General features: G+C 42.9%; 1 protein-coding gene across 2 annotated transcripts in view; it reads right to left on the bottom strand.

The window, feature by feature from the left end:
• Positions 1–20,939, bottom strand: part of MDGA2 (MAM domain containing glycosylphosphatidylinositol anchor 2) — an 819,067-nt gene that overhangs the window by 479,618 nt on the left and 318,510 nt on the right. For both annotated transcript variants that reach the window (XM_073638570.1, XM_073638571.1), the window contains exon 2: positions 15,816–15,955. In XM_073638570.1, the coding sequence (XP_073494671.1) occupies positions 15,816–15,955 (140 nt within the window). The remainder of the gene's footprint in view (positions 1–15,815; positions 15,956–20,939) is intronic.

Here is a 20,939-nt window from a genome sequence, read left to right as displayed (position 1 = left end):
GTGCACCACGTGACCGGTTACCTGGGTATTTTAAGGTCCTGGTACACAACACCCCTTCCTTCCCTTGATAAAGCCGTATATACTCCACGCGAAACGCTTGTCGGGAAGTGGTAAATACCTACCTGATATCTTGGGCGCTGCGCCCCTCCAGGGTAAGCGATGCTGCTGCTTATACATAATGTTTGGTTGTCTCTGTGCTGATAGGGACTCCCGCTATAGGTTATGTTGTTGCATTGCTATTATGGCTAAATTAAGCTAAATACACTGTTTACATACCACTGGGTTGTGATAAGCTTTTTAGCCTTATACTTAGCCCGAGCATGGTGTTCCCCATAGCCCTCAAATTATGTGATACAAGACATCTCCCTGGTAGGGTTCACGCCCTTGCTATTATTCCTCCATATTCCTTCTACCCATGTCTTTTTATATTTATATGTACTGATAAATTGTATGTGCTAATAAAGTTATATTGATTTTCTTACTTAAAATGAAAAACTCTGTGTTTTGTGCTTAATATATATATATATATATATATATATATATATATATATATGTATATATGTACATATATACACTGCTCAAAAAAATAAAGGGAACACTTAAACAACATAATATAACTCCAAGTAAATCAAACTTCAGTGAAATCAAACTGTCCACTTAGGAAGCAACACTGATTGACAATCAATTTCACATGCTGTTGTGCAAATGGAATAGACAATAGATGGAAATTATTGTCAATTATCAAGACACGCTCAATAAAGGAGTGGTTCTGCAGGTGGGGACCACAGACCACATCTCAGTACCAATGCTTTCTGGCTGATGTTTTGATCACTTTTGAATGTTGGTTGTGCACACTCGTGGTAGCATGAGACGGACTCTACAACCCACAGAAGTTGCTCAGGTAGTGCAACTCATTCAGGATGGCACATCCTGTGGCGAGCTGTGGCAAGAAGGTTTGCTGTGTCTGTCAGCGTAGTGTCCAGAGGCTGGAGGCGCTACCAGGAGACAGGCCAGTACACCAGGAGACGTGGAGGGGGCCATAGGAGGGCAACAGCCCAGCAGCAGGACCGCTACCTCCGCCTTTGTGCAAGGAGAAACATCCTTCAGCATGACCGGTTTGGCAGTGGGTCAGTAATGGTGTGGGGTGGCATTTCTTTGGAGGGCCGCACAGCCCTCCTTGTGCTCGCCAGAGGTAGCCTGACTGCCATTAGGTACCGAGATGAGATCCTCAGACTCCTTGTGAGACCATATGCTGGTGCGGTTGACCCTGGGTTCCTCCTAATGCAGGACAATGCCAGACTTCATGTGGCTGGAGTGTGTCAGCAGTTCCTGCAAGATGAAGGCATTTAAACTATGGACTGGCCTGCCCGTACCCCAGATCTGAATCCGATTGAGCACATCTGGGTCATCATGTCTCGCTCCATCCACCAACGTCACGTTGCACCATAGACTGTCCAGGAGTTGGCGGATGCTTTAGTCCAGGTCTGGGAGGAGATCCCACAGGAGACGATCCGCAACTTCATCAGGAGCATGCCCAGGCGTTGTAGGGAGGTCATACAGGCACGTGGAGGCCACACACAATACTGAGCCTCATTTTGACTTGTTTTAAGGACATTACATCAAAGTTGGATCAGCCTGTAGTGTGTTTTTCCACTTTAATTTTGGGGGTGACTCCACATCCAGGCCTCCATTGGTTAATAAATGTGATTTCCATTGATGATTTTTGTGTGATTTTGTTGTCAGCATATTTAACTTTGTACAGAACAAAGTATTTAATGAGAATATGACGCGCCCCCTGGGCCGTGGGGTACCTGGTGCCGGGCCGGTAGATGCTGGGGGATGTCACAGTGGCGGCGACCCGGTCCGTGACCCAGGGCGGTCAATAAAAAGGGATAATTGATTGGGGATTTATAGTGATTGTATAAAGTTCGTTACGCCACCTGTAGTATGCGGCTAAGGGAGCCGCCGCTGCGGAGCAGGTCCTCTGGAGCTGATGTTACTGCAGCATGGATGGTGTGGATCTCCACAGGTAGAGCTTAGCTCCAGGGCAGTGTTGATGGATTGATGGCGCAGCAATAATCAGTCCACAACTTAATGGCGGTTTCCTCTTAGCTTTACTGGTGTTGATTAGACAAGCCGGGACTAGGGTACTGGCTAGAAGTGGAAGTCCGAGCAGCCTGGAAGCAAGTAAAGAATCCTCCTTGCCAGGTGAAGTTGGAGGCCTTCCCTTTCCACTAAACTCTTTGGCCCTGCTGCTTGTAGCTGTGCGGTGGCCCTCGTCCCTGAGTGCAATGTTTCTGTGCTCACCCGTATTGTAGGCAGCTTGGGCCTTGCTGGTGCGTCGCTCCCACGTGGCGGTGCTGGGCCCTCTGTGCTACTGAGCCTCCGGGCGTCTGTTGGGGCCAGGAGACCTGCAGTCTCCTGCCCTCCGGTTTCTGCTGCTGGGCCTTCAGTGCCCCCACAGTCTCGGACTCTGGTGTCCGGTTCTTCTGTGTTGGTTCCTTCTGGGGTGAGCTGCCGCGCAGCTCCAGTCCCCAGCTCCTCTCTCCTCGACATCCTGACTTCAACTCCTCACACTAAGACTAACTAACCCTGCCCCCAGATCCTAGTTGCCAAGGGGAGGATCTCCCCTTGCTGGTCTGGAGCCAGGAAAGTGTTGCTTGCTTTGTAAAACCTGATTAGGGGACCCCTGCTTGCTTCCAGGCATGGCATCTCCTCTTGTGCAACCGGACCCCTGGGGTGCCACAAATACTTCATTCATTCAGATCTAGGATGTGTTATTTGATTGTTCCCTTTATTTTTTTGAGCAGTGTATACTGTATATACAGTACAGACCAAAAGTTTGGACACACCTTCTCATTTAAAGATTTTTCTGCATTTTCATGACTATGAAAATTGTACATTCACACTGAAGGCATCAAAACTATGAATTAACACTTGTGGAATTATATACTTAACAAAAAAGTGTGAAACAACTGAAAATATGTCTTATATTTTAGGCTCTTCAAAGTAGCCACCTTTTGCTTTGACGACTGCTTTGCACACTCTTGGCATTCTCTTGATGAGCTTCAAGAGGTACTCACCGTAAATGGTCTTCACTTCACAGGTGTGCCCTGTCAGGTATAATAAGTGGGATTTCTTGCCTTATAAATGGGGTTGGGACCATCAGTTGTGTTGAGCAGAAGTCTGGTGGATACACAGCTGATAGTCCTACTGAATAGACTGTTAGAATTTGTATTATGGCAAGAAAAAAGCAGCTAAGTAAAGAAAAACGAGTGGCCATCATTACTTTAAGAAATGAAGGTCAGTCAGTGTGAAAAATTGGGAAAACTTTGAAAGTGTCCCCAAGTGCAGTTGCAAAAACCATCAAGCGCTACAAAGAAACTGGCTCACATGAGGACCGCCCCAGGAAAGGAAGACCAAGAGTCACCTCTGCTTCTGAGGATAAGTTTATCCGAGTCACCAGCCTCAGAAATCGCAGGTTAACAGCAGCTCAGATTAGAGACCAGGTCAATGCCACACAGAGTTCTAGCAGCAGACACATCTCTACAACAACTGTTAAGAGGAGACTTTGTGCAGCAGGCCTTCATAGTAAAATAGCTGCTAGGAAACCACTGCTAAGGACAGGCAACAAGCAGAAGAGACTTGTTTGGGCTAAAGAACACAAGGAATGGACAATAGACCAGTGGAAATCTGTGCTTTGGTCTGATGAGTCCAAATTTGAGATCTTTGTTTCCAACCACCGTGTCTTTGTGCGAGGCAGAAAAGGTGAACGGATGGACTCTACATGCCTGGTTCCCACCATGAAGCATGAAGGAGGAGGTGTGATGGTGTGGGGGTGCTTTGCTGGTGGCACTGTTGGGGATTTATTCAAAATTGAAGGCATACTGAACCAGCATGGCTACCACAGCATCTTGCAGCGACATACTATTCCATCCGGTTTGCGTTTAGTTGGACCATCATTTATTTTTCAACAGGACAATGACACCAAACACACCTACAGGCTGTGTAGGGCTATTTGACCAAGAAGGAGAGTGATGGGGTGCTACGCCAGATAACCTGGCCTCCACAGTCACCAGACCTGAACCCAATCAAGATGGTTTGGGGTGAGCTGGACCGCAGAGTGAAGGCAAAAGGGCCAACAAGTGCTAAGCTTCTCTGGGAACTCCTTCAAGATTGTTGGAAGACCATTTCCAGTGACTACCTCTTGAAGCTCATCAAGAGAATGCCAAGAGTGTGCAAAACAGTCATCAAAGCAAAAGGTGGCTACTTTGAAGAACCTAGAATATAAAACATATTTTCAGTTGTTTCACACTTTTTTGTTAAGCATATAATTCCACATGTGTTAATTCATAGTTTTGATGCCTTCAGTGTGAATGTACAATTTTCATAGTCATGAAAATACAGAAAAATCTTTAAATGAGAAGGTGTGTCCAAACTTTTGGTCTGTACTGTATATATATATATATATATATATATATATATATTTTAATATTTTGCATCCTTTATGAAGTTTTCCAGCACGTGATCTTCCTTGATCAGCTTCAGTAATGTATTGTTATATATGGTGGAGCTCTTAGTGGTGAGTGGGTTCATTCTCAGTTTTGCACTGGGGCACTATCATTTCTGGGCAGACCCACTATTCTTAAATATATCGTCCACTACTTTAACATAGATGGCCAATCCTTAGGATAGGTTATCATTGTCTGATCGGTGAGGGTGCGATACCCGGCCCCCACGATCAGCTGTTTAGGGTGTTGGCGGCGGCTGGAACTGCTCAGTTATGGAGCTGCACAGTGCAGCTCCATCAACTCTATAGTGGTCGCGGCCGGGTACTGCACATCCACTCCCTATTCAAATCAATAGGGGGAGGATGTGCAGTAGAAACCTCGGCCACTATTTCATTAATGGAGCTGTTCTGTGCAGCTCCATAACTAAGCAGTTCCAACAGTTGCCGACACCGGGAGCAGCTGTCGCACCCCCACTGATCAGACAGTGATGACCTACCCTAAGGACAGGCCATCTTTGTTAAAGTAGTTGACGACCTCTTCAATAAACAGACATATAACCTCTTATAGGAGCTTTCAGCGTCTACTCTAAGGGTTAGGCAGAAGATATGGTTGTCTTAAATTCCACTTTGATGGAAAACAAAATAACTTTACATGTCAATGTCATTTCTTTTTTAGCAGCGCTTTCAGATGCAATCTATGGATGTACGTATGCAGAAGGGAATAGAAACTTTTAAGTAAAAACCAGCCGAAATAAATCAATACCTCCTAGCAACAGAGAAGCGGAGATAACACGGCACAAGACTAAACACTAAAAACCTTTTTTCTGTAGGACACAAATACAACAAACCATTAAAATGATGTCTTTATGAAGCTTGACTAAGCTGGAATTAATGCGAACAGGCAGAGGTGGGCCAACAATGCGTCTGGTGTATTGCCCTTAGGGGAACCTAAAGAGTTTCCGAGCAGGGCAGCTCTCTGGCCTTACCGTGGTGCCTCGGCCACCTTCCAGTCCCTCTTGGTCTCTTCTCCGAATCAAAGCTGTCAGATGGGTCAAGCTCTTTGCTATTGTCAGAAAGCTGATTGCCTCATCACTATCAAAGATGACTGCTCTTGGGGAAAGAGCAACGAACCAAATAACTTAATTGGCAAAAAGTCAAAAAGCACATTGAACAAGCTACAGTCAAATTCACGTAGTGCCGAGCTTTTATATAGAGGATTAGGATGAGCTTTTCCAAGGGATGGGAAGTACTGTAAAAGCTTTTGGGTCAAGGAGGACATCAATCTTATGTATTTTCTAACGGAGAGGGGAGTATACACAATGGTTGAAAACAAAAATTGGACAGATAAGAACTTTTTGAAAGGAGACTTGTTCACACCCTAATTGACTTTGGAAACCGACAATGATTGGATTCCACTGATGACATCAAATTTTAACGGGGCGTGTTTCATTTTATGCAGCGTTGCATTGCATTATTAAGCCAAAATCACTGTAAAAACGTTGCGGTTCAATGACAAGAAATTACGGACGAAATGTGTGAATGTCCCATACACATTAACTCCAGTCCTAACAATTCCCAACACATAATTTTTCAGGATTTCCCTATTATTGCACAGGTAGTGGAATTTTATCAAGGCATCAGAAATTGCCAAAGGTTTTCTCACCTGTGCAATACTAAGAAAATCCTGAAAACATGATCTTTTGGGGGCCAAGAGGACTGGAGTTTGGAAATCACTGTATTAGATGAATGTTCACCAAAACCAACAATTTTAGTAGGACTGGCCAAAATTCTATTGTTTATAGGGGATTAAAAAGGGGTAAAAAGGATCTGAAAAGTTGTATGTCCAGATGTCAACTTACTGGAAACAGGCTTAGTCTGCTCTCCTTATTGAGACCACATGGTTGGACAGGTCACTTGCATATGGGGTTGAAAGGAAATATTGTCAGTCGACACCAGATTACAAATTTTTGGTGCATCTATAGGAAATATCATAACTGTTCAAGTAGGTACAGGTGCCACCTCTGGGATCATTACCTATTTGGAAAAATCTGAGTCTTTTCAACCCTGTTTGCCGATTTACCTCCATCACAGAATTTAGAGGAAAGGAGGCTGCATCAGTGCATGGGTCTCTCCATTGAAATCTACAGTGGGTACGGAAAGTATTCAGACCCCTTTACATTTTTCACTCTTTGTTTCATTGCAGCCATTCGGTAAATTCTAAAACCTTCATTTTTTTTCTCATTAAAGTACACCCTGCTCCCCATCATGACTGGAAAAAACAGAAATGTAGAAATGTTTGCAAATTTATTAAAAAAGAAAAACTGAAATATCACATGGTCATAAGTATTCAGACCCTTTGCTCAGACACTCATATTTAAGTCACGTGCTGTCCATTTCCTTGTGATCATCCTTGAGATGTTTCTACTCCTTCATTGGAGTCCAGCTGTGTTTAATTAAACTGATAGAACTTGATTTGGAAAGGCATACACCTGTCTATATAAGACCTCACAGCTCACAGTGCATGTCAGACCAAATGAGAATCATGAGCTCAAAGGAACTGCCCAAGGAGCTCAGAGGCAGAATTGTGGCAAGGCACATATCCTACCAAATGGCTGCAATGAAACAAAGAGTGAAAAATTTAAAGGGGTCTGAAAACTTTCTGTTCCATATATGGTGGATACTATTTCATATAAAGACGTTTCCAAGGCTTTTAGTGGAGAATATCATACCATAACAAGACTTGGCATCCCAGCCAATCAGCTATTTGATGAAGCCGGAGCGCTATGGTATTGTTATTTACATTGTATACATTTCTTTGTCTGCCTATACACTGTACACTTAATAATGGCTGTGCATTTACTCCCATGGTACAATGCTGCAAATCCCTGCACCACCACTACTAACTGAGTGCAGATAGACAGAGCTGTGCAAACATTAAGGAAGCTGCAGTATTAGCATGGATGCCCTGGACCCTTAAAATAGCTGATTGGTAGAGTTGCCGAGAGTTGGACCCCCACCAATCTTATATTTATGTCCTATCCTAAGGACAAGCCATTAATACTGTTACATTCGACCCGTTTAATCAGCCATATAACTTCCATGTACTTCTTTTTACTTTGGTATCAATAAATAAATGTTCCATTCTCTGTCGAATGATATCAGAAAGTTGGACCACTATCGTAGATGAGCTTGGCTCGTAAACCCAAAACTGTGTGAATTGCAACGCGGGTGCTAAGAGGGAAGGTTTGCCGATATGTAAAGATGTGCACGTGATAAGTTCCAGTGACCGGGTGATGGTATAATCGGATTTCATTGGCCATTATAATGGAGGCCTAGATTTTCTATAGAACTTAAAAGCTGATAAAACAAAACCAAATGGCATCTCGACAACAAAGAACACGAATATCCCCGAGCCGTTACAAGTCTTGGGTCAATTTAAATTTTTGGGTGGAGGTAATTTATTACTGAACTACATGAAGCCTCAAGCAAGGTCACCCCAGACCCCGTAGAAGTAGAACGCACAATGTTGAATACAGCATACTTTGCTGCGAATATCTTTATAAAGGGAGTGATTAACTAGTAGCCGGTCTGGGAGTCACGATAAGGTGTGAACTCTGCTTCTACGGCACGGCTCGAGTTATTAGTGTGGCACGTAGGAATATTCCTTTGTATTCTGCATACTACAGATAAACATTTTCATATTCAGCAAATATTTTCGCAGATCTCCGAAAAAAAGTGTAATTGCTTTTTTGTAGTTGTTTTACTGTCTACTGATACAAAAAAAGGCTATATGAGCAGTACTGCCGAGAAATAGAGAAAGCTTAGATAAGAATTAGCAATAAACGTGATTAACAATGCCAAAGGCACCTTCTGTATGGGGCCCTTGTGGTATACAAAATTGTGGGATTATTTTCTATGCGGAGAAGTTCTTTTTTTACCCATCATTGGTTAAGACTGCAGGAAGCACAATCTGAACCCTGAAAGCCTCAGAGCTAATTAAAGGGTATTTCCAACAAATAAAAATTATTGTTAGAAGGGCTCAGACTGGTAAAAAATAATAAAATAAGTAATATCTACCCTCACTGATCCCCACAGCTCCCATTCTGATGCTTAACTGGCTCCCATCGGTCTCTGCTTCCTGGTTGGGTCTTGACACACTCTAAATGGCAGGAAATTGCTTTCTAGCCAATCACTGACTGAGGCGGGTCACCAATACTTCCAGTGATTGGCTAAGCAGGGATTTCCTGTTATCTCTGGTGTGTAAAGATGCCATCCAAGCATGAACTGGGTAAAGGTTGGAACTGGAGCTGCGAGGGATCAAGTATTGATTTTAGTTTTTGTTTTTATTAAAACTAATATGAGTCTTTTGAAAAATGTTGTGAATGTACCATAAATGTCTAATATGAGAATATCCCTTTAAGGCCACTGCCCCACTATCAGTATTTGGTCAGTATTCGGTCAGTATTTTTTCTCAGGAGTGGGAGCTAAAACCAAGTGAGGAACAATCAGAGAAAATGTATAATAGAAACAAGTCCCCAATTCTGCATTTATCACCCACTCCTGGTTTTGGCTCCCACTCCTGAGAAAAAATACTGACCAAATACTGATAGTGGAGCCGTGGCCTAAGACTTATGATGACTACAAGTATGTGATGCTAGTCGTGTTTGGCACCCTTGTCAGCAGAGGCATCTGACAGCACAGAATGCAAGTCCCTTGGTTGCAAAATTATTTGGCTTATTTGCAGATTGAATTTAATTGACTTTTAAGGGGTTGACCACTACTCGGATAATCTTTTCTTTAATTTGATATTCCATGATGTTAAATAAAAATAACAGACACTCGTCTCCCACACCAATGTGGGAAATGTTGGGACCACATTGCCTTCAAACAAACCTCAGACGTCCAAATGAAGTGTGAGAACTGCAGCCCATTAGATGCCGTTAAAGGCCGGAAGTACTAATGTGGCATAACAATGTCACGCGAGCCCTGGGAGACCCGCTGCTGACATTGCTGAAACAGCATCGGTGCAGGAGGTGAGCATCTCTTATTTTAATTTTATACTGAGGAATATAGTATTTAACAAAGTGTTGTTCGAATAATGGATTACCCCTTTAACATTAAACATAAAGGGGTAGGCCACTACTCGAACAACCTCTTCTGAATCCTTATGTGTCCCCCCAGCTAAATAATAACAACTATATTCACCTCTGGTGCCAGCGCCGTTCCAGCGATGTCGGCACTGGCTCTCTGGGGGATAGTTTGACACTGTCATGTCAAGCGATCACTGTGGCCAATCAGTGCTGGCTTCAGTCTCCTCTCCTATGGACATCTGGAGGCAGTGAACGAGCAGCAGCTTTTACTTTCTCCGGAAGTCCTGATTTGTCCAAAGGAGGGGAGAGCAAAGCCAGCACTGATTGGCCACAGTTATTGTGTGACATAACAATATCGCACGATCCACCAGAGAGCCAGGGTCAACACTGCTGAAACTGCATCGGCACAGAGTATAGGCGTTATTATTTTACTGGAGGAAAACATAAGGATTCAGAAGGGGCTATCTGAGTAATGGACAACCCCTTTAAATTATGAAATTGGCACCTATGAATTGATTTACAGACCCTGTTTCATGTCCTGGCTGGTCCACTTTCACGCTCACTCCACTTTCGGAAAGCTTTCTCCTTTTCCTCCTGTTTGTTCGCACATGTTAAAGGGGAAGTCTGTCTGGCTCAGTTCATTATCCGAACCAGCTCCCTTCATTGTGAGTTATCATACAAATGAATGAAGGAAACTCTTACACTATATCAGAATGAACAAAAAAGTGGGGAATTTTGGGGGAGCAAGAAAGGGAGCTAAATAACTTTTCATGTCCTCGACAACCCCTTTAAATCATAAAAACATAATTATATTAAAAACTACACAAAAATATCATGAACAAAACGCTTCAAATAATGGCAGTGTTCTACTGACTATTGGACCAATAGGATTTTAATTCATTGACAGCTTTGCTGTGTAAACTTAGACAGAATTAGCAGAGTCATCTCATTATCATTGAAAGCTCTGCAAGCAGGTCACTAAAACCTTCTGCACTCTACAAAGGGATATTTACTCCATCATTTTTGGGGGAAATTATCATAATCTATGACATTTTTCAAGTGACCCCCATTCATTGCAGCTGCCATAAAGTACATGCAGCCTATTGAATGGCGCTAAAATGATAAAACGTTCTCCTTCATAGATACATAAGTACTGTGTATGAACGCCAGCGTACACTGTGATAGTCTTCACTCAAACTGCTACAACCTGATATAATTCCCACCTCTCTAAATAAATCCTTCTATTAAGTTTTGTAGACAAAGTGGTTTAAGTGCATTATAATTCTCCATTCTCTTTGATCAACTACATTAGCGCAAAAAAATGAAGGGAAACCACGTTGCTCTTCAATTTGAACTACAGGCCGGTGATTGCTCATTAGTCTACCAAGATTTCGTCTCCGACCGGTTTTACAAAGAATTTCGGCAAATAGAAGGCTCTGTCACGACGCGACTCGTCAGCCTTTTTCATGTTAGACGTCAGCGACGCCGCATTGTCACATAGCCTTAAATAAAGGATCTTATCTCCAAATAAGCAGATTAATGTGCAGCAATGGAGGCAGCGGCATTGCCTGTCATTTGCACACTCTCTAAGATGTTTGCTGCTTAAAATTCACAGCACATAGAGCCCGGGAGAAAGGCAAAGAGCCAGTGACGGGCCAACATTGGCAAACGCTAAAGATATTTGTTTTCTAGAGTACATGACACGTTACAGAACTGCGGGCATAATTACCAAAAGCAATAATATACTCAAGCTTCTACTCAAGAAACCTAATAAAAGGGCCAGAAAGTAACCAGTGATATATACAAAAAAAAAGTAGAGCAAGATGGGTTGTCCTCCTAATGGAGATGGGTTACGCCAACCAACATGGAAGTCCTTCCCTCTCCACACCCTTTCCAGTTGCTTCGTAAAGAAGAGTCCAACTCTGGTTCCCATCAACCACTAACACAAGGAATGGGACCAAGCATGGCTCCATCCTCTGTCCTTGAGGGCCAAGTTGCAGCCCCATTGTCTGCTGCAATGGGACTTACATCCAGGATAATATCACACGCATTGGGGTCAGGGAAGTAATATCATACATACAGCTGCGCCCACACAGGGCTCCCATGCAATTGCACCAGCCATGGTACCCAAATAATACCACACACTTGTCTACTCCATGGTCCTGCATTCATTTCTACTCTTTTAGAAGGAACTTAAAGAGAACTTGTCATCAGGATCAGTCATGTTAAACTAAAGGTATGGGCATAAAAGCGCTGTTCTAGATCTAGGCTCAATGATGAGCTGAGATCTCAATCTGCTCATGCGCCACCACTGCCGCCAGTTTATTGAAGTCCATCGGAAGGTCAGTGTGCGCATGCGCCAACATTGGTGACATTTAACTGAAGCCCGCAACCAGATCAATCTGTGCAAGCGTCGCCTGTGGCTAGGACGGCGCCGGGTCGAAATGTTAACCAGTATGAATATACGAACACCAGAAGCAGCTGAGAGGCCGTGGCAGAGTCGAAGACCATACCCACAGTCCCGCCCTACAAACCCGACATGATGCATGAACAGCTTATTGCACCCAAACTTCTAATGATCATTAAAGAACATCAAGGCTGCGGATTTCTACACTGAAGGTACCTATTAAATCAGTAGAACAGCGCCTTTATGCCTATACCTTTAGTTTAACATGCATGATCCTGATGACAGGTTCTCTTTAAAGGAAATCTGTCAGCAGGTTTTGGCTATTTGATCTGAAAGCAGAATGATCTAGGGGCAGATAGCCTGATTTCAAGGATGTGTCACTTGTGGCACCCCAGGGGTCTGGTTACCACAGTAATAGAAATATTACGTCTGAGAGCAAGTGGGAGGTTTCCTGGTCAGGAGCCCTCAAACATGCAACACCTCCTGCCCAGTCCTGGGAGGGGAGGAATCTGCCCTTATAAACTGGGTCTGGGGCGGGATTAGTTCAGTCAGAGCCTGGAGTAAGTTCCAGACACAGGGACAGCAACAGCGAGGAGCTCTGTAGGAGCAGGAGCTGAAGACCAGGGACTTGAGCTAAGCAGAGTTCGTCCTGGCAGAAGACGCTAAGAGCCGGACACAGGAGTCCGAGGCTGTGAGGACTTATATATCCAGCAGCAGAAACCAGCCGGCAGGGGATTTCAGGTCCTCTGGCCATAGGAAGCCCGGAGGCTCAGTCACACACACAAGGGACCGGTACCGCCATCGAAGAGCGGAAGCTACCAGAGGGTCCAAGTCACCAGCCATACGGGTGAGCACCACACGGTACACTCAGGGACGTGGGCTACTTCCACTCGCTTACAGCAAGGTAGCCAGGAAGAGTGCAGACAGACGGGGAGACCTACAACTCCACCTGGCCAGGGGAACTCCTGTTTGTTCACAGACTGACCAGGCCCCTTATGCTAGCCAGTACTCCCGGGAAGGTCTGCCTTATCATCATCAGTAAAGACCCTGAACTGCACTGCAAAGACTCTGAGTCGTTCCTGCTTCGCCCGTGCACCATCACCCCCATCATCCACACTCACTGCCCTGAGGCTATACTCCTCCCGTGGGGAGTTGTCCCATCCTCTGCTGCGCACACAACACCAGCCTCAGCGGTCTGCCTTGCAGCGGCGGTACACCCTGACCGCAATCCACGGGTGGCATACTCGGACATTAAATCATAAAAACCCTATAAAAGACTGCCACTGGTTTGACCACCCTGAGCCACGGACCGGGTCACCGCCACGGAGACTACAACCCCCAGAGACCCGGCTCTGGGTAACCCACACGCGTGCACACACGGCCCAGGGGGCGCGTCATCACTTATTAGGCTGTGTGCTGTAGTTTCAATACAATCAGTGTTTTATCAGCAGGATATTATCACTAGAGGACTAGGTCTCATATGCAGCCAAGTCCAGCTAATTTGTGTAACCCCGTCCCCACCACTGATTGCCCAATCATGAATATGGGCTGGGTTATAGGCAGCTAAGCATTCTCACCGCTGCTACATCTACAGCAGAGATAACAATGATTCTATCAAAACTGCACCAAGAAGTTCAGTAAGTGACACATCATTGGAATCAGACTCTTTGGTCCTATTTCACGTTGCTCTGAGATTACATAGTGAAAACCTGCTGACAGATTCACTTTAATGAAGCCATAAAATCTAGATAGCTTTTATTTGTCAGCAATGCCTCTGCACCACCTTTACACATGGACGTCAAGGAGACACACCCAGATAAGAGTTATCTTGTTTGAGAACAAAAGGTGCTGGTATTTTGAAATTTAACAACCTGATCCTTATTTTCCAATTAGGCCGCATGATAAATGTTAGAGGGTTGTCTGGTTCTGCCAAAACTGGTAGATTTGGCCAAAATTCATCTAATGTGATATCCACCGTTGAATAAATTTCCCTAAGAAGTAGCAATGACAAGGCATTTTCCCACAAAAGGCATTAATCACTTATCTAAAGAATAATATTAGGGTCATAAGTATTGAGATCCTGAGTCCAGAACAAATGTGAACAGTTTGCATAGTTGTGATGGTCAACCATATGTGATGTGACTCCAAAAGTGTCTAAAAGAGTAATGGAGACATCCGAGAAATCTCATATTGTTTGCAAAACTCCTATAGGGTAGTAGTAGAGTAGAGTAGGACTTCCATAATTACTCAATGTCACTTTATTTGTGAGGAGCATACATAGAGCAGAAGTATGAAGGTGTCAAGTCTTGCAATTCCTGTTCATCATCACTCCAACACTGCTGTTCTATGCAGCCTCCTTAGTTTTGGAGATGGTTAGTAGGAATGGTGAGACTTGGGATCTCCATGCCTCTGCCCTATGGAGACCCCTTACAATTGGATTGATGATGAATCAGAATGGTGAGACTCAGGACATGTATATTGCTGCTCTAAGCAGACACCTTATCATTGGAGTGATGGTGAGCAGGAATGATGAGGATTAAGACTTCTACTTTAGCTTTATGCAAACTTCTAACTTTTGGATTGATGGCGAGGACGAATGGTGAGGCCATACCCATACTTCTGCGCTATGCAGACTCCTCAATGTAGACGTGATGATGTGTAGGAATGGTGAAATTCTGGACCTCCATCCTGCTGCTCTATGTAAACTCCTTACAGTTGGAATGATGATGAGGAAGAATGGTGAGACTTGGGCCCTCTATATTTTAGCCTTATCAAAACTCCAAACTTTTGGATTGATGATGAGGGAGAATGGTGAGACCATGCTTCTGCACAATGCAGACTCCTCACTGTTGGAGTAATGGTGAGAAGGAATGGTGAATCTCTGGATGTTCATATCGCTATACTTATACAACTTCCCAACTGTTGAAGTGGTGGTGAGGTGGAATAGTGAGAATCAGGACTTCCATAATTATTCGACAGCACTTCAACAGTGAGGAATGTACATAAAATGGAAGTATAGGGGTCATACCATTCCTACTCACCATCACACCATCACACCACAGTCCTATTCTATGCATACTTCTTACTTTTGGAGCGATGGTGAAGAAGGATGGTATGACTCGGGAGTCAGGACCTCCAAACTTCTACTCTAGAATAGGAGTGATAGTGATGAGGAATGGTGAAACCTAAGACCTCCAGTCTCGTTGTATGCAGACTCCTTAATTTTGGAGTGATGGTGAAGAGGGATAGTATGATTCCGGACCTCCATACTTCTACTCTATAGAGCCTCCTCACTGTTGGAGTGATTGTGATGAGGAATGGTGAGACTTATGACCTACATAGTGCTGCCGTATGCAGGCTGCTTACTTTTACATAGTTACCTCATTACATAGATTTAAAAAAGACCAAGGTCCATCAAATTCAACCTTTCTCCACCAATTATACATTTTGTCACTAAATTATCTATAACGTACAATGTTATGTGTACTGAGGAAACCATGATGAGGAGGAATGGTGAGACTTGTGACCTCCCTGTTTCTGCTCTACACAGACTCCTTACTTATGGAGTGAGGGCGAAGAAGAATGGTATAACTCAGGACCTCAGTAGAGATCCCAGTGGTGGAGCCTCCACCCATCTTATATTAAGTTGATATATTGGAAACCTCCTAAAACAGGTCCATAAGCCATAGATAGAACTTGAGCCAACCTGTGGCCACCTTGAGTATGTACACCAAGCAATAATTGTAATAAAAGGACTCAGATCACATAATGTGATGTTTTAGAAGATTTTAGTATTTTTCTTACTCACCTGTGGCCTCGGGTGTCCCGTCACTAGACATGTCAACTCTAATGTTTCTCCTTCCCGTATTGTGTACACCCGTTCTGAATATCTCTCTTCCTCTATATTACACGCCAACCCCGAGTGAATAATCCGAACAGTCGGTGGTGCTGTCAATGAAGCAGAAACAATTTACGATCACTACGATTGATATTTACTTTCCAGAAATAACATAAGAAAGCTTTTCATGTATACATTATTATTCTAATGCAAAGGTTTTGCTTTTTGCCTTTCCTCTGTACTTTACATAGCCCGAGATAAATATATACAGTACTGTGCAAAAGTTTTAGGCAAGTGTAGAAAAAATGCTTCAAAGTGAGAATGTTTTTAAAAATAGAGACGTTATTAGTTTATTTTTAGCAATTAACAAAATGCAAAGTTAAATGAACAAAAGAGAAATCAAATCCCATGAATATTTGGTGACCACCCACTTTGCCTTCATCATTTCTTCTCGATCACTTATCACTTGCACACTTTTAAAGGAACTCAGCAGGAGATTGTTCGAAACATGTTGGAGAACTAACCGCAAATCTTCTGTGGCTGTCGCTTGCGCAGATCCTTCTGTGTCTTCATGTAATCTCAGACTCAATGATTTTAAGATCAGACCTCTATGGAGGCCATCTCATCACTTCCAAGACTCCTTGTTCTTCTTTACGCTGAAGATGGTTCTTAAAGATATTGACATTAATGTCAATTGAAGTGGTGATAAGGCCTCCATAAAGCCCTGATCTAAACATCATCTAGTCTGTCTGGCACTACATAAAGAGAGAGAAGGATTTGTATGAGCGACATTTACAGAAGATCTGTGTTAGCTCTCCAAGATGTGTGGAACAATCTTCTGCCAAGTTCCTTCAAAAACTGTGGCAAGTATAAGTGTATCTGAAAGATTAGCTGAAGGCAACGGGGAGTCACATCATATATTGATTTTGATTTCTCTTTTTCTCATTCACTTTGCATTTTGTTAATTGATCAACTATTAACAGTAATATGTTTGAAACCATTGTTACTTTCCAGTTTTTTTTCCACACCAGCCTAAAACTTTTGCACAGTTAGATAAAGGTAGATTGATAAGTATACAAAAGCAGAAAGTCAAATAGAGGGAGTAGGCATGTAAGGGGGTAGCCAGAAGTTGTTCTGGCGGTAGTGGATACAGCAGTAGCCCCAACAGGAGGGTCAAGATTTTATTAGAACACTTCCTGCAGGGAGCACAATTCTTATAATGTAAATTTCATTTTATTTTTTAATTACATTTTTCACATTAATTTACTGCAGATATTTTTTTTTTACATAGGTAAAAAGCCACATAAATAATAAATATTAACAGAAGGAGAGAAAATAAAAGTTCAATTCTAATAAACGCCCAAACATAATTTGTTCCATCAGACGGTGGAGCTGCGCACCGCCTGTCCTGTAATTCCCACCTGGCACTGTAACATTGACCATTACTTTTATTAAGTAGCCAGGAGTTGATTCTCTGTCTTACTGTTACATTTTCTTGGCCGGCTTTATTAAGCATCATGTGTCAGACCTGCAAGCTAAGTGAGCCTTGAATATGCGCCGTGTATCCTGAATTGACCCAGAATGTTTAGGCTACAAGCAAATACAAGAACACAGTTTATGAAGCAACGAGCCAAAATAACAAACACAATGTTTTAGAAGAAACGATTTGCCTTTGAAAAGTGTCAGCTATGTCATCCATTTAATACGAAAGTATTAAAGGGAACTAGTCCCTGAGATAATCCTTTTTAAGGAGTCTTCTCAAGTCAGATAGGGGATAACTTCCCGATCGCTGGGGATCCGACTGCTGGGAACCCCATGATCCTGAGAGCCAGGGCCCTGAAGAGCCCTGTGTGCATAGAGTGGTGGTCCATCATGTGCAGTGCCACTCCATTCATTCTTATGGGAGTGCCGAAGACCAGCCAAGTGTGGTGCTTGGCAATCTCCAAGGTTCTCCAATGTCCCATTAGAACCTGAGTGTGCTGTAAGGTAAGGTTGCAGCCAGACAAATCTTGGATGGCAGGTATATGTTGGTGAGGTAGCTAGCCTCGGTGATATAGGATCCAGAGTAGCAGGCTCCAGCAAAGATAGTGCTGAGAAGTTTTTTCTTAATTGTCCTTGATTTTGGGTCCAAGTTTTAGGAACGGCCAGAAGAGCTGTGTGGGACTGTCTGTTCCCATATCTCTAGTTCCAGGCCTTTGGACTGCTGATTTAACATAGTAACATAGTTTTTAAGGTTGAAGGAAGACTAAGTCCATCTAGTTCAACCCATAGCCTAACATGTTGATCCAGAGGAAGGCAAAAAAAAACATGTGGCAAACACTAAGCTCCACATTGGGGAAAAAAATTCCTTCCTGACTCCATACGGCAATCAGACTAGTTCCCTGGATCAACACCCTATCAAGGAATCTATTATATATAACCTGTAATATTATACTTTTCAAGAAAGGCATCCAGGCCCTTCTTAAATTTTAGTAGTGAATCACTCATTACAACATCATGCGGCAGAGAGTTCCATAGTCTCACTGCTCTTACAGTAAAGAATCCCCGTCTGTGATTATGATTAAACCTTCTTTCCTCCAGGCGTAGAAGATGCCCCCTTGTTCCCGTCTCAGGTCTCAGAGTAAAAAGATCAGTAGAAAGGTCTTTGTACTGTCCCCTTATATTCTTGTACATAGTAATAAGATCACCCCTAAGCCTTCTTTTTTCCACAGTAAATAACCCCAAGTGTAATAACCTGTCTTGGTATTGCAGACCCCGCAGTCCTCTAGTAACCTTGGTCGCTCTTCTCTGCACCCGCTCTAGTTCAGCTATGTCTTTCTTATACACCGGAGACCAGAACTGTACACAGTATTCTACGTGTGGTCGCACCACTGACTTGTATAGAGGTAAAATTATGTTCTCCTCATGAGCATCTATTCCTCTTTTAATGCATCCCATTATTCTATTTGCCTTTGCAGCAGCTGCTTGACACTGGCCACCAAACGTGTCGTCCACCAATACACCCAGGTCTTTTTCGGAGACAGCTTTGCCCAGTGTTTTGCAATTAAGCATATAATTATACATTTTTTTTCCTCTGCCCAAGTGCATTACCTTACATTTATCCCCATTAAAGCGCATTTGCCATTTATCAGCCCAAGCTTCTAGTTTACATTGATCCTCCTGTAATATAAAATTGTCCTCCTCTGTATTGATTACCCTGCAGAGTTTAGTGTCATCTGCAAATATTGAAATACTACTCTGTATGCCCCCTACAAGGTCATTAATAAATATGTTAAAAAGAAGCTGGCCCAATACTGACCCCTGTGGTACCCCACTGTTAACTGAGACCCAGTCTGAGTGTTTTCCATTAATAACCACCCTTTGTTTCCTGTCATTGAGCAAGTTCTTAACCCACTTACATATATTTTCCCCTATTCCCATTGTTCTCATTTTATGTATCAACCTTTTGTGTGAAACCGTATCAAAAGCTTTTGAAAAGTCAATTTACACAACATCCACTGCATTTCATTGGTCCAGTCTGGAACTTACCTCCAGCTTTACCAGCTGCCTCATTCAGATTCTGTGAGTGAAGGTGGAGAAACCAGTGATCCTTTGCAGATTTTTGTGGAGACCTTTGTAAATGGGTGAGCCTGTACATATGTGGGACTGTTTATTTTATGTTATACCATTTTGCCAGAGAACGGCTTTGTCTTTTTGCTTTGGGTGAAGATTTATTCACTGCAATAAATCTACCTCTTTTGCACTTCATGCCTGTGCAAAAATAGCCTATTTCTGGAATCTAAGACAACCCTATTAAAAGAATGAAGAAAGATCACAACTTATTTGTATATTTCAAAAAGTTACTGAAAAATGGCAAAATAAATGGGGAACATTTCTAGAAGGCATTGTTCTCTCGTTAAGGTTTCTGCTTGCTCATAAACATAGATATTGCTCTTAGATCAATTATTAAACCCAATACCAAAGGATAGCTTTAGAGTTGAGAAGCAGATGAACTGTGGAAAGACAGATTTTATTAGGCGCCTTTCAAGCCTTTCATCCGCAAGATGATGGATTAGCGAGGGGAAGAATTGATGGTAAACATCTCATAAGGAATCTATGGAATTTCAGCTATTAAATCTTTTCCACCAGTCCAGGTTAAGAGCAGATTCTGGAATAAATCGTTTAGTTGGGTTTCGGCTTTATTGCTGTCATAATTGCATTTGAGATTCACTAGATCTTGATGTTCTGGTAAGATTGGATAACCTGTCTGTGAAGAACACTGCACCGACAACATCAAACCTATCAATATGCTCAAGATTGGGAGCCGACCTTGGGAGCATTGCGAAAAATCGTATCTTTTTTAGCATTGGGTCCTTAAAAGGTTTTCTCCCAAAAAAGTAAGCAATTCCCTATCTTCAAGATGGGACCACCAGTAATGCTGATATTCCGGCTTTGAAAAGTCGAAAACGGGGCTTTGTAGCCCCGGTCTGAATGAAGAGGAGGTGCGCTCCATTTCGCTTCATTCATCATCTATGTGACTGCCAAGTACAAAGTCTCTGATAGAGAAGAGATGAGGATCACGCCCACTTGGCTGAAAAAAAAATATTTACATAGAAAGAAGAGGGGACCACATCTCGGGAATGGAGAAGTGCGGGAACAAAAGAAACGTAATGCGACAATTGAGAGAACAACGGCATTTTCATCATGTAAAATTTGACATATTTATGGACTTTCTTTAAAGGGAACGCGTCAGAAACATTAAAATTCCCAAACCATTAAAATAATTGTGTAACCCTTTAAAAGATAAGCTAGTTGATCCCTTTATGACCCCAAAGTGTTGCTTCAGAAGGAAGAAATTGCATTTTGAAGTTCAGTCTGGAAGTGCATTGTGGTGTGAAGATGCACTTACAGCTTCTCAGCATCATAGTGAATTTCCTACCTAGTAGCACACTCGCTTGGATGATTGACAAGTCAGTGACCATGTACTAGAGAAAAGGACCTGTCAATCTTTCAGGGGAGGGTGCTGGTAGTTCAGAAGTACAGTAGCGGCTAAGGAGCTGTAAGTGCATCTTAACACCCAAATGCACTTTCAGACTGAACTTCAAAACATGGATT

This window comes from Phyllobates terribilis, unplaced genomic scaffold, assembly GCF_046119375.1.
Source record: "Phyllobates terribilis strain yellow unplaced genomic scaffold, ASM4611937v1 Scaffold_7__3_contigs__length_470593459, whole genome shotgun sequence".
NCBI lineage: Eukaryota > Metazoa > Chordata > Amphibia > Anura > Dendrobatidae > Phyllobates > Phyllobates terribilis.
Note: the sequence above shows the minus strand (reverse complement) of the source record. Positions and strands in the feature narration are given on the sequence as shown.